The sequence below is a fragment of the Polyodon spathula genome, chromosome 46 (genome assembly GCF_017654505.1).
Source record: "Polyodon spathula isolate WHYD16114869_AA chromosome 46, ASM1765450v1, whole genome shotgun sequence".
NCBI classification, from domain to species: domain Eukaryota; kingdom Metazoa; phylum Chordata; class Actinopteri; order Acipenseriformes; family Polyodontidae; genus Polyodon; species Polyodon spathula.
Window position 1 is genome coordinate 1512632 of NC_054579.1, and position 14382 is coordinate 1527013.

The window sequence follows — 14382 nt, forward strand, 5'->3', positions numbered from 1 at the left end:
CCAAAGTGAAAACTTATATGAGATGTACTGTCTGAAATGGCTATTGAACATTTTTAAACAGCCTGGAATTTACAAGCATCACATTAACTGGTATTTGTGTTCTGGTCTAGATATAAATTGAGAAGGAACAGTGGGATGCAAGGATTGTGTTTACAAGAGATTTGGTGAGAATGTGGCTGGATAATTGTTAATTATTGATTAATTGGTCTCCAACCAAGACTATAAAAAGCCATAAAAATCATGTAAGGTGTGTGTATTGTTAAAATTTATTTACATTTTGACCACTTTTCAAAGCTTTTAAATTGCATTCCCTGCCTCAAGATGGCTTCCCATGTACCCGCGTGGACCTCTCAGAACTACATTTCCCATCATCCTCCTGCTCACATATGTAACTGAGATGGACTTACCAGTGAGCAGGAGGATGATGGGAAACGTAGTTCTGAGAGGTCCACGTGGGTACATGGGAAGCCATCGTGAGGCAGGGAATGCAATTTCAAAGTTTAAAACAGTGGTCAAAATGTTAAAATAAATAAATAAATAAATAAATAAAACAATATACACACCTTCCGTAGTTGCAGCAACACATGGGAACACATAACACAACAAAATAAAAAGGTCCTTACAGCATGTACCCTTTAAATGATGAAGTATTGTGGTGAAATAAGGCTACTATTCAAATCACAATGAAGACGGAGTGTGAAAGATGACATTTCACCAAAAATAGTGCGTGGACAGAGTCCACCCTTCCAAAAAAGTGAGTGAACTGCGTCCACCTGCGTCCAGCCCCCAGGCTAACCCCTCGTCCCGCTATTAAGCAGGGTTGACTGTATTTGACTCCTTGCAACAAGCAATTTTAAAAAGGGGGGGGGGGGGGGGGGGGGTCTGCAAAAATCTGCCAAACATATTCACTGGCATTTCTCAGTTCTCAATATTTCTTACTTAATAAACATGAAATTCTAGATTTTCAGAATATTTTGTTTCTTTTTTGTCCACTAAAGATTGTTAGGGAAATGTTATAAAAACAACTAAGAATTGCATTTGAAGTAATCTGCTTTTCAATTTAGAATGACAATTCTTTATTACGAACTTCACAATCACATGCAATGTGTATAACGAATGATTGGTATATAACATAAATAATACAGTGTATAACTGAGCACTAATTCTGTGCTCTGTTCCAAAATAACACAACAGAAAAAAAAAGGGTTCTGGAAGTGACGTCATGCAACCTACCTTAAAAAAAAAAAAAAAAAAAAAAAAGCCTTTAATAAAAATTCGGTCAGTTTATTGCGCAGGCGTAAAAAATAAATAAATAAATAAATATCAGTTTTTAAAGTTGAGCAAGAGTTGTCTTGTTTACGCATGCGCCTGGGCACTGCGCCCTCCCTCTGTGCAGGAAATCTGCAACGAGGGGTGACGTAACACGCAGGCTGTTGCAGAGAGCTGGAAGAAGGGAGAACAAGGGAGGGGGGAATAGGAGAGAAAAGCGGAGGAACGAGCAGATTCGAGAAGAAGAAAAAGAAGCAGCAGATTGGTAAATGCAAGGGATAAGGGATGCGGAGGGATTGTTAAATTGGTCGGGTCCCTTTGAGCCGGTGGAGAAAATGCAAACAGTGTGACTCCACAGAGACAGACCATGCACTGTGTGTGTGTGTGTGTTCGTGTTGTGTTTATTGCACGGTGTCCAGCTATCATACGCGACTCTAAACTGAAGACAGAAATAAAAGAGCCGGACTCAAAGGTTACAGTCGGTAGATCTCTATTTGCAATAGTCTGCATTGCTTACACCTCTATAGGCGTGCTGCTGCCAAGACACGGTGTGCAATATTTTAAATAAAACTGTGCGGTACCCCATAGAGCGATATGTTTTCCATTATGTATTTGCTATGTCGAAAATTCAAAAATACCAGATTCTTCTTGTTCTAATGAAGTGTTATAGGTGCGATAATCTGTTATTGTATGTAATGTTTAAACGTAGTAAATAATAATAATAATAATAATAATAATAATAATAATAATAAACGTGTAAACTTGTTTTTTTCCTAATATTAAGTCTTTTTTAAGTTCTTTTCACTCGGCTTTCTTTTGCACTCGTGTAACATTTGGCTGACAGTGTTGCGATAAGTACGTTTCAACTGTTTCCTGTACAGCAAAACCATTAGGAGCAGAGGTGCCCAAGCCTGGTCCTGGAGGGCTGGTACCCTCCTGGTTTTTGTTCAGATTGTACACTGAATTGATTAATTGCGCCAATTAAACTTCTAAGAAGGGCTTGATTGGTCTGATTAAGTAATTTAGGGCACCGGCCCTCCAGGTCTAGGATTGGGCACCTCTGGTTTAGAGGATGTAAACAACAAAATGCATGCTTTTAATTCTTTAACAAGTTCTCTCCCAAAAACTTGAATATGCAGTTGGACATGTGTTGTCTTTGCCATATTGAAGCCTTTCTGCTTTCACCAGTTGAAACTGTAGTGTGTATTCACGGCACCCTGATGTCGCAGTGCCACACGTGTCACGATATGCAGGTCCCGATATGGTGTGTATCGCGATACGTCACGTGATGGCCCTGATTCACAATAAGATCGCGCGGTCAGTTAATGGCAGAATATTTTGTTAAGATGAAAATGAAAGGAGACAGGGAAGACTATAAAACACATTTTTCATTCAAGAACCGCTCTGTGACCTACAATGAACTATGCTGTGGTCTTGCTGCATGGCCAGTTGGTACAGCCCTACTAAAACTACAGTTCCCAGCATGCCTCCTCACCTGCAGCAGTGGTGAGGGATGCTGGGAGCTGTAGTTCTATAGCACAGTGGTGTTCAACCTGTGGCACGCATACCATCACTGGTACATGACAGGCTTGCCGTTGTTCTTTACAACGATATGATTCCTCCTCCACAGTGCTCACTCGGTCATAGCGCATCCATCTGTACCACTGAATCACAGAGAAATGAGAAATGATCATGAGAGGTATTTGTTGTGAACTTTCAGAGCTACTGATGGGGAGCAAAAGCAGCCAACTCTGTGTTGTTGATTGTGGTGAACGTCTGTTGTCAGGTAATTGGAAGGTACTGTCACATTTGAAGTAGAAAATTAGATCTTGCTATGGGGTAAGCCTGAGTGTGCACTGGTGCACCTGCATAGAGCTGGGACGATGGTGCTTTTTCTGCCATCTATGCATTATTTTCTTAGAGATGATGCATCATTTTTTTTTTTCCCCCCGTAATGCAAAAGAAAACACAAGATAAACAAAAGACACATTTTCAAATATATGATGCAAGCACAAAAACTAAACGCTTCTGCGGTGTATCGCTTTCTAATTTCAGAGTAAAATAAACCTCGGACATTTCCTATGTTGTAATATAAATCAAACAATACCCAGGGAGTTTCTCATTTAAAAAAAACAAAAAGAACGTCTGGAACATGACCAAAAAAAAAAAAAAAAAAGGCAGCAGAAAATTATCCAAAAAAATAACATTTCAAGAAACAAACCGCCAGCGTTAATCCTGCCAGCAACTGATCAGTTGGATCTCGCTCGATGTTGCAGATGATCGTTTCTAAATGATCATCCCGCCGCTGCATAATCCCCAGAGCAGGAAAAGGAGGTCAGTTCCTGAATCTCCATAGCCAGACGAGATGCTTCACCATAGCCTTAATGGTAGTGCATGCAGAACTTGATTTAGAAGAGACACTTTGTCTGCAAAACGACTACTAAAAGAACCAACTACAGTTACATAAGTAAAGCAAGCTGCCTAAAAAAAACTTTCAGTAACTTTTACATGACGAACATTGCGGTCCAAGCCGGTCCCGAGACCCCATCACCCTCCGAATATACAGGCGCAGAACAGGGAGCGACGCCTGATTGAAAATGACGGCATAACTATGGAACTGTAGAATTAAATATAGGCTTATTGTGCCACTTTATTTGAGCACGGCCACATCCCAAAAGCTGACTTTTATGAAGTGAGGGACATTTTTTTTTGTTAAATGTGCAGCTATAATCTCTCCCCTTCTGTAAGCGATTATTGTACAAAAGGGGTCCGTTATAAAGCCACCTCCAACTGTTAGGAGTCTTTTCAGAAGCAGGCCACATGGATGGGTAAAGGACACAATATTAAGAAATGTTCTGAATGAGGCTTGGCGGGCCAGTGGTTAAGAAGGCGTCTTGTTACCAGGAAGCCCCCTGTTTCAATCACTGACTCATTGTGTGTGACCCTGAACAAGTCGCTTAACCTCCTTGTGCTCTGTCTTACGGATGAGACATCAAACAAGGTCCTATTGAACGTGACTAAATGACTAATTAATAATCATATCTGACGCTGTTGAAAATCAGTTTCTTATTATTATTTCTTGTTTCTGTTTCAGGAATCTCAGGAAAATGTGGATTGACAGAGTTCCGGGAGTGTAAATCTCTAGAGGGTGCCTTCATCGCGGGAATGGGACATTCAGGCAGATTGAAAAACACGGCGTGGACACACTGAGAGACAGGGAGCGAGAGTGGGAGAAGGAGAGGGATTCGGAAACCTGTACAGGTTGCATTTGCGGCTGTGATCGCCAGGAATTTTGGGGAAACTCCTTAAGAAAAGGATCACAAAAGGAAAAACCCCAGGAAAGGGAATGTTGTGAAGCGCAAAAAAGAATCCGACACTGTTTTTTCCCCTAAGGAGGGTTTCTTGGAGATCTTACTGCATCTGTGACAGGAAATTGTGAAGGAAGCCTGTTTCTGTTTATTCATTTATGCAATGATCAAACTTTGACTGACCCCAAATCTCTTGTGAAATAAAAAAAAACAGATCCTAGAAACAAATCCAACTCCTGCTTTCATTGCCGCCTTGTGTTTTGTCCTTTGCTTGTTGCGAAGATTTGTCAGAGAAAGAGGAAGAACGAATCTATAAAGGGAAACAATGAACAGTATTGAGGGAGGGGAAAATATGGTGTTTTGCGAATGGATTATGGAATTTTGACTTTTTTTTTCAGCTTTATTGTATCCGAAGACGGAGGTGAAACAAATAATTTGATTTTTGTGTGTGTGATCCTTTCAAATTTCAAGAAAGAAAAAAGAACACAGCAAATCCTTTTTTTTTTGTGTGTGTGTGTGATTTTTAGAAAACCAAAAAAACCAAAAAACACAATAACAAGTTTTCAATATTCTTGAAGATATATTCAGCAACATTCTGGTAGAAAACAGAAGCTTTCAGATTTTCACGTATTCCTCAGAAACTGCTGGACTTTTATTGGAATCTGGTGGCATTGATGTTTATCGCAATCGGCCAAAAACATGAACCACGTTTTTTTTTTTTATTTGTTTTTTGGAAACAGCCTATTGAAAGAAATTTCTTGACTAACAGTAAACAGAAAGGGTGTCATCAGAGTTTGGAGGATAAATATTATTTTGAGTTTGGTTATGCCTTTTTAAAAAGTAGGAAACAGAACAACCAAACGATTTCTAATAGCAGTAGAAGTTGAGTTTGGGATTTCTTGAGAGACAAAGGAAGAGAGATTTAAATAACCACCATGTATTCAGCTTCTCTGTAACATCAACGTCATTTAGATCGCTTTTGGTACCTTTTGGATTTCATGTGGAAGCAAAATACAAACATTCGTCTTAAACCTTGTATGGAGAAAACTTTAGTTGGCTGATTTTAGACTCCTGGCCAATACAAATACCCACTTAGTGTCCAAAAAAAAGGAAAGATTGTTCCAATTTCACTTTAAACCTGGGTGGTTTTTGAGGATACACAGTGAACATAAATTAAAATTCATTGCAGATTTGTCTGGCTTTCAACCCTTAAAAATAAAACTGTCCAAATTCTCTTGCAATAGCCAACTAGGACCGAAAACTTGGCTGCAAACTTAAAACGTCTGGTGCAGATTCTTCGTCGTGTTCAAATCTAAAACAGCCCAGTTTTGAATACCCTGGATACCCAAAACCATTGGGAATATCTCATTGTGTTGTCTGTATTGAATTCCTGCCTTTGTAAGCTTGTTGACACAGGCCCCGTGTTGCGGTAGGGCTGCCGCTGCTCCCCCTCCCCTTGCCCCTGGATGTGCTGAGTGGGCACGGGGTTAGCTGAGCAATGGGCAGTGTCCCGGGTGTCGGGGAAGGTCTAGGCTGTGTGCCCTGGCGCGTTCGGAAACTGAAAGCCGGCGTGGACGCCCCCCTATCCCAGCATGCAATCTACCACGAGAAACAGAGGCGGGAGCTGTGCGCTCTGCACGCGCTCAATAACGTCTTCCAAGACGCAACTGCCTTCAGCAGGGAGACACTGCAGGACATTTTTCAGAGGTACTGCTCTCGTTGTTTTGAGGATTTTGGTTTTAGCCAAACCTGGGGGGGTTAATTCCTATTGTAACAGTGCAATTCGTAATGGATTGCCATTACAGTGAGGTAATTGGAGTCCAGCCTTGGCGTAGTTGTAACACGTAATTGATAGATTACAGTTCACTTGTCATAGTTAATTGTAATTAGTGCAGGATAATTGTAATTGAACAGAATAACATTGTAATTGCAATGCAGCTGTAATTACAATTGTAATTGACCACAGGTCTGTTTCAAATATCTTAATTTTCTGTGTGCTTCCCCATGTAGGTCTTGCCCAGTTCATTTGCATAAATAGTGTAGGGATGGGACTCAGACTCCTATTGCACAGCAGTGGGATCCAGTCCAGGTTTTACTACCAGCTTGATCAGCCCCCAGTGTGTCTAGCTAACAAGCTCAGGTGTGTCTCATTATTAAACTCCTAGTGAAACCAGGACTGGATCGCACTGCTATGCAGTGGAGGTCTCGGTTCCGTCCCTGGTGAGTGTGTATCACAGCTCTGATTCTGTTCTTCAAACCCTCCGAGAGGATGCCATGCAACCACCCCCGTGTCTCTACTTTCTCCCCAGGCTGTCCCCCAGCACCATGGTGACCCCTCACAAGAAGAGCATGCTGGGAAACGGCAACTACGATGTCAACGTGATCATGGCTGCCCTGCAGACTCGCGGCTACGAGGCGGTGTGGTGGGACAAGAGGAGGTAGGCGTGTGACCCTCACCTGGATTTCTACAAACAAAACAGTAGCTACTAAGAAGAGAATCCAGTCCTGGGGTGGAAATAAGACTCCTATTGCACAGCAGTGTCACACACTCCATGCATTAGTAACTACAGCTTGATTAGCCCCAGTGTCTATTGGTCACACGCTCAGGTGTGTCTTATTATTAAACTCCTTGTTTGCATGCCCGGGGTTGTGAGAGACTGTACAGATGCCGTTTCACTCCTGTTTGTCTGGGTGTTCCTTGTCAAGGGTTGTGTGCACTATGTCCAGTTCAGTAGAAGATTTCTTTGTAACCAGTGATGTGCGCTCTGCACTGTGCAGGGCTGGAAATAATCTTCGTTTGAACCGTTCCTGGTTTCACTATGAGTTTAATCAGGCCCTCCTGAGCCTGTTACCTACAGCTTTGACCAAAACTATATGATCATAATTTACAATATAATCAAAGAAATTTAAGAAAAGTCTACTAGAAGCCATAATGGTAGTACAGTAGTGTTTCATGTTGCATTTCCAGATGTCACATTTTTAATTTGTCAATTATGTACGAAGCTGTATGGAATTCAGTATATTAACAGTGTTCAGTAAGAGTCACTTTATGAAGCCAAATTAGTTCATTCTGTATAGATGGGGGATTCAAAACATGTGCCATAGCTGTAGACTGTGTTCCATTCAGTAGAATGGAGGGCAGATTTCTTTCAAACCCGTTCCTGTTCCCCTGCTTCCCCTCCTGTAGGGACGTGAGCTGTATTGCCCTGCCCAACGTGACCGGCTTCATCCTGAACGTGCCCTCGAACCTGCGCTGGGGGCCCCTGCGCCTGCCCTTGAAGAGACAGCACTGGATCTGTGTGAGGGAGGTGGGGGGCGTCTTCTACAACCTGGACTCCAAACTGAGCGGCCCGGGCCGGATCGGGGACGAGGAGGACCTCCGGTAACGGCAGGGAGAGGGGGGCTTGGTTGGTTAAGGAAAGGCCCGTGATACTCAGAGGTTCAAATCCCGGCTCAGCCACTGTCTCGCTGTGTGTGACCCTGAGCAAGCCACTTAACCTCTGTGTGCTCCGTCCTTCGGATGAGACAGAAAACAGAGGTCCTATTGCAAGTGACTGCAGCAGCCGTTGTTAACAATCAGATTATTGAAATGTACTGTATTTAACCACGGTAGAACCGTTGAGAGATACATCTCATTTACAAGAGGGTCCCGGCGAGAGAAGTCGTTGAGAGATAGCGTTATAAAATCAACTGCAAAAGGAGACGGATCATTCAAAGTGTGGAGTAGCGCTGCGTGAACAAATGATTGAGCTTTCCGCAGAAGTCAGGTGAGGGTCGTTGGTGGAATTCACCGTTCTGAGTGAAACGCCAGCTGCTGGGTTTGTGAGGATTGCTGCAGTGATCTGGCGCTAGATCGTTATGCTCTAGCATGGAGGTAAATGTGGTCAGTAATTGAGTAGCTGCTGTCTCAACTATTGATGATTGCAAGCATGATAAAATGGAAGGGGGAACAGTGAAGTAAATATAACAGAAAGAGAAAATGTAATATAATTTTGGTCGTGCGAATAAGAAATCATTTAAAAACTTTGGTTCGTTCTCCTTTTTCAATTTGAAATGTTTAAGAGGTTAAACCCAATCTCGCATCCCTGACTGTATTTCGTGTTTTGTTTTTTGTCTCGACCAGGAAGTTCCTGCGACACCAGCTGAGAGGCAAGAACTGTGAGCTCCTATTGGTCGTTCCGGAAGAGGTCGAAGTTCAACAGACGTGGCGGACGGACGCCTGCTGAGGGACTGTTTACATGACCAGCCAATCAGTGCAAGCCTGTTTACATAACCAGCCAATCGAAGCAAGCTGGGGGCGTCGACCTGTCTGGATCCCATCGCTTGTTTCGGAGCGAGACTTTGAACACTAAGGACTGGATAGCCAGCCCTGCAACAGAGGCACCCTGCCGTCTCTCACACCCCAGACTCACTCTGACGAGTGGGTGCATTTCTATACCATGCACACGTTGTTCTGATTTTAAGATCAAAGAAACAGGTAAATTACATTTTTACAGTAACGAATTATCAGCACTTTTTGATGTTTTGAAACACTTCTCCCCTGGGGGTACACTGACAAAATGCACTGGCCAGCTCTTATCAATATTCTGTGTTTACAGCACGTTTTATATCTGTACAGCCGTTGAATTGTAAGCGTCCCTTTATCTCAGCTGTTGACACTACATACAGGATGTTACGCAGTGGCACCAAAAATGAACCGAGTAGATTCAGCAGGTTGTAATATCCATAGTTGCGTGTCCTGCACGTTTGTGAACCGCGCACCGTATGAGAAGTGTGTTCTACAAAAGCATGTTCTGCTTTTGGCCTGGCACAGACTGCTTCTCTGGTTCCAGTTAGAGGGCCTGAATGTTGGATTTACCTCTGATTAGTTTTATATATTCTGTGTTACCTTAGCATTGGAGCGCTTTATTACAAGACAGAAATCCTTGTGTTGCAGGGATGGGAATAAGACTCCTATTCCACAGCAGATTCACCCCCATTCCAGGTTTTACTGCAAGCTTAATTAGCCCTATTATGGATAGATAAGAAACTCAGGTGTGTCTTATTGAACACATAATAAAACCAGGAATGGACCAACTGCTATGCAATTGTCTTATTCAGGGATAGAAATAAGACTCGTATTGCATAGCATTTTCACCCATTCCAGGCTTGATCGGCCACAGCATGTAGATAAGGTGTGTCTTCTTGTATACCTAGTAAAACCTGGAATGGATCAGACTGCCCTGCAATGGGAGTCTTGTTCCCATCCCTGCGTTTTTTCTCTCCTTTTTTTAAAATGCGTCTTCCTGCATTGTTCCGCTGCCTTTTTGTACAGACAGGGTTTGTTTTCGCTCTCGATGCAAGAACTGTGTTAGAGAACCACACTCACAATACAGATGTGGGGGAATCAAGTATGGACTGAGCACGAACTCAGAAACAAAACCAGAAGAATTACTTTTAATTGAACAGAAAATGGAAATACAAGAGAGAGAGCAAAAGCAGTTGGCTGTCCTGAACCGTACAGAGTCCTGCCTAGGGTCAGTAGGAGAAACATGTTGTGGGAGGTGGGTGGGAGAGAGACTATTTTAAGACACCTAGAATATATGAAATAACACAGGTTAAAGATATTATTGTTGTATATAATATGTGCCATGTTGTGTTTTGGACGTGTATTCTTGTGTGACAGTCTATTCTGAGCCACTCTGTTTATATTTGTATAATAGTAAGGTTCAGTAGAGTGTGTGTGTGTGTGTGTGTGTGTGTCTGTGTGTATCTCGTTTTGGTAACTGAAAAACATTTGACCAATATTGAAGAAGATGCATTCATTTAACAATACAATTTGCACATGACTTGAACAAGGGGGGGGGGAAGCATTTCTTTTTCAAATCATTGTTTCTTTAAGCATAATATAGTGTAAAATAATTCAACATTGCATCAGTGTCAAAAGCCACATGCATTGCACTAATTAAAGTAATTGGCGTTTGAAAAAAATCTACCAGGTTATGTCCAGTGTAGATTTTTAGGAGTGCTTTAGCAATAAGTAGGAACTCTTCTTAATGGGAACTAATGTATTTTGGGGTTTTGATTGTACACAGTTGAATTAAAACGTAGCACAGAGCTATGGCCAAAGTTTTGCATCACCCTTTAGAGTGAACTAATTTTGCTTCATAAAGTCAAATGCAACCTGCTTTGTTACGTTAAAATATGGAATTGCACATCGCTTTGTAGTTTTTGCATATACTTCACGAAAAAGAGAAAACTGACAAGTTAAATATGACATTTCGAAATCGAACACGGAATGCTACAGTCGTGGCTTCCGATAGACTTTCGCAATTGTGTACTCTTCATTCGTTACAGGAGGTTAAGTGAAAGGTCAAAGTTCTGTTCGTGTCATTTTTAAATCCTGTAATTCTAGGCGATGCTAAACTTTTGGCCATAGCTGTGTATGGAACTCCATTTTTGTAAACCTTCGTTATCCAAGAGTGTGTTTTAAAGGAAAATAAATACATTTATAAATAAAGATATAAAACAAAGCTGTTTACCTTTTGATTAACGTACCATACTGTGTACAACTATGGATATTAATAAGTAGGGTGGCAGCTTGCATCATTTTTGGTGCCACTCTTACGCTGACACCTCCAGCCCTGTCAGAGTTCATCGATGGCGCTGTGCATCTGACAGGTACCTTTATATTTAAGCTGCATATTATCGTTGGATGAAGTCCGGTGTTATCTGGTGATGTACTCCGTTGATCGTCTTGTTACGTGGCGTGCGCGTTCGTAAGAGTCTTTGAGAGGGAGAGGGAAGTTTGAGAATCGCTACTCTAGTCACCCTCAAAGCCACGGCTGCGTCTTTCTATCTCTCAAGGTCGTTTCTCTCTTGACGTTGAACAAATGATTCCAAACTGTGTAGGAAAGGGAGGCTCAAAAATGCTGAACCATAGACTGGAATGAGTTCAGCTCCCTCCCAGTGCTTCACGATTGCAGGATCCCAGATGATATCGGGTGCATCTTTTAGGACCGCTGCTCTGTTACACCGTGCAGGTCAGTAAAATAAAAGGAAAGAAATTGGCTTGCCATACCACTGTGTGTATGTGTGTGTGTGTCCCTGAACAAGTCACTAACCTAGTGCTCCGTCCTTCACGTGAGACGTAAAACCGAGGTCCTATTGCAAGTGACTCTGCAACAGCAATTATTAATGCATCGTTCACCCTCTAGTCTTGAAGTCACTTTGGATAAAGGTCTTTATTTGGATATTATTATTATTATTATTATTATTATTATTATTAATTATTAATTAATTTTGCAAAAAAAAAAAAAAAAAAAAAAAAATCTGACTAATGATTTGCATGGCTCCAGTGTTTTATATTAAAATGAGTAAAGCAAAAATAATACAGGGGCATACCAAAGACTTGAGTCAGCTGTTTCTAGAGCGCTGGCCATTTTGAGTACAAGCAAGAAATGCCTCCAGTAGACGTGCTTTCAAATCCTAAAGTGATTCTTGCAATGCCTTATTCTTCAGAATAACAGCTTGATTTCGCTTCAGTAAAAGAAAATGATGCCGGTTGCATTTGGTGTAAAGACGCCCTGAATGAAGCTCTTGAAACTACAATTAATAACATAACTAAACTGATTTAAAAACACTTTGGGGTTGTTTCTATCCTCGATGGAAATAATAATAATAAAAAAAAGAGATGTTTTAACATAACCTGACAAACCAACTTTTGACTGCTACCCACAAATTCTATATGATTTCCTAAGACCGCTCGCACACCCAGTGAGTCAGTGGCTGAGCCTGGATTTGAACTGGGAACACTCCTGGTAGAAAACCCCTTTCATTAACCACTGGATCACCAAGCCATTTCGAGAGAAGTCATTGTATGTTATTCTCATGATCTATCTATCTATCTATCTATCTATCTAGGCTTGTGATCTAGATCAATCACAAATAAGCAACAGTGTTAAATTACAGTGATGTGACTTGCCCCTTATCAGTTTTGATACCAGCCACCTATCCTATTGAACTGTCTCAAAAAAGAAGGCCATATTTGTGCAAGTGTATCTCAGTGCTGACTGGTGCCTGTCGTCCTGTGTGCGTGCGCGTCCTCTCTGCTGACCCCCCCCACCCCCTCTGTGCGTGCTCGCCGCCGACAGCCCACAGAACATTCTGTAAAACGGCCCTTCAGGTCGTGGCCGCGCTTGCTGTGCGTCGGGTACGCGCCAGGCAGTGCAGATGTGTCGCAGATTTGAAAAGTCACTCCAGAAAGGAAAAGGCACCGTGACGCCAGATAGTGTTATTCAGCTCTGGGGATAACAACGTGACAGAATCAAATACAGAACATAAACGAGAGGTGTCCCAAGAGAGGCTGTCAATTTGCAAAGGAACTGCCGCGAAGGAGCTGTACAAATTGCATTGGATGGAGCTTTCTGCAATAGGAGAGCAAGTTTTCGCCGTTGAATCAATTACCAAAAAGCGAATAAGGAAGGTAGGTACGGGGGGGAGGGGGCTGTCATCACGGGACACCGTGTCTATATATACCTGCGTCTTTAAATTACACTGTGCATCTCAATACAATTAGCATGCATTTCCATATATTGACAGAAGTAGATTGTAGATTAGTAGTTTATATAGGGTGCTAGGCACATGTGATTCACCTGTCAACCTATAGATTTGTAACAAACTATCAGTTTCAGTCGTATTTAAATGACAGCATGATTCATGTAGTGCGTATGTCATGTTTTGTCATGTTCTGTATTAATTGAAATCATATACTGCATTATGTAATTAATTTTTAATCTGCTATGGGTAATGCATATTCGTTTTGATTGGGTTAATATGCATATAGCGTGTATTGCTATGCCTTATATAATCTTCAAACATGCTGTAATAAGATGCAGTTATTTGACATGCGTTGATAACGGCTGTGCATCTAATACACGTGGTCTTTAGATACAATGATAATATTTGTATTCGTGCATGCAATGATTACTCAATCTCCAGGCGCTTACGTAATAAAACGCAACAGGTCTTTATTATGGTCACTGTTATGCCCCCACCCCATTGGGTGTAATATCACAACAACTGCTCTCGTAACAGTCCAGCCCCTCTCTGACGCCATAAATAATGATATTAAACAGAGCGAGGTGCAGACTCGCCTCCCGATTTAAAGCTACGCCGACATAAACTGAAAGCACCAAACAGATCACTTAAAGGTGAATTAGTTTTTGTTTGTTTTTTTAAAATTAATTTCAAAGATAATGCATGCATGATTTATGTATTTGCACTTACTAGACACTACACTGTATTTAAATGTACATTTTGCATTGGAACCCTGTACTGCCCTGGATAAAGGTGCTTTACGACAATGAAAGAACGTATTGTTAGTATAACAATAGAACATAGAACAAATCTCACCAAACTGGAGAATTTGCTGTCTGGTTTCTACCTTCATATTTCTACTTAACAAAGCTTGAATATGTCCTTTCTAACATCTGATACTAACTACTGCTGAAAATAATAGCAGTATCATATCCTATCCTATCCTATCCCATGCTATGCTGTGCTATTCCATTCTGTTCTATTCTATTCTCTTATTTTCTGTTCTGTTGGGCTCACATAGTGACCCACATGTAGTGACAAGTAGAAGTCAGCGGAGGGGGGGGGTGTGTGTGTGTGTCCCTGCAGCTGAAACCGCCTCCCTTTGGGGAATGTAAACAAACTGGACTGTCTACTAGTATAAAGATAAGCTAGTGATATAAAGCACGCTGGGGATGATTGTGGGACGCTGTAACTCGCTGGCCCTCTTTTAAAGCTCGGTCGCTTTCTC

The 14382-nt window shown here is 41.7% G+C and overlaps 1 protein-coding gene across 1 annotated transcript; it reads left to right on the plus strand.

Annotated features, from left to right (window-relative positions):
* The first annotated feature begins 953 nt into the window (after positions 1 to 953).
* josd1 (Josephin domain containing 1) lies at positions 954 to 11080 on the plus strand. Its single transcript, XM_041237919.1, has 5 exons — positions 954 to 1534; positions 4364 to 6284; positions 6887 to 7015; positions 7765 to 7959; positions 8701 to 11080. Exons 2-5 carry the CDS (start codon positions 6076 to 6078, stop codon positions 8801 to 8803), a joined length of 636 nt encoding a protein of 211 aa, XP_041093853.1. The 5' UTR covers positions 954 to 1534; positions 4364 to 6075; the 3' UTR covers positions 8804 to 11080.
* The last annotated feature ends 3302 nt before the right edge of the window (positions 11081 to 14382 follow it).

Coding starts and splice junctions, on each gene's coding strand:
- josd1 (XM_041237919.1), top strand. CDS start 6,076: ATGGGCAGTGTCCCGGGTGTCGGGGAAGGTCTAGGCTGTGTGCCCTGG. Junction 6,285..6,886: donor CTGCAGGACATTTTTCAGAG/GTACTGCTCTCG, acceptor CTTTCTCCCCAG/GCTGTCCCCCAGCACCATGG. Junction 7,016..7,764: donor GTGTGGTGGGACAAGAGGAG/GTAGGCGTGTGA, acceptor CCCCTCCTGTAG/GGACGTGAGCTGTATTGCCC.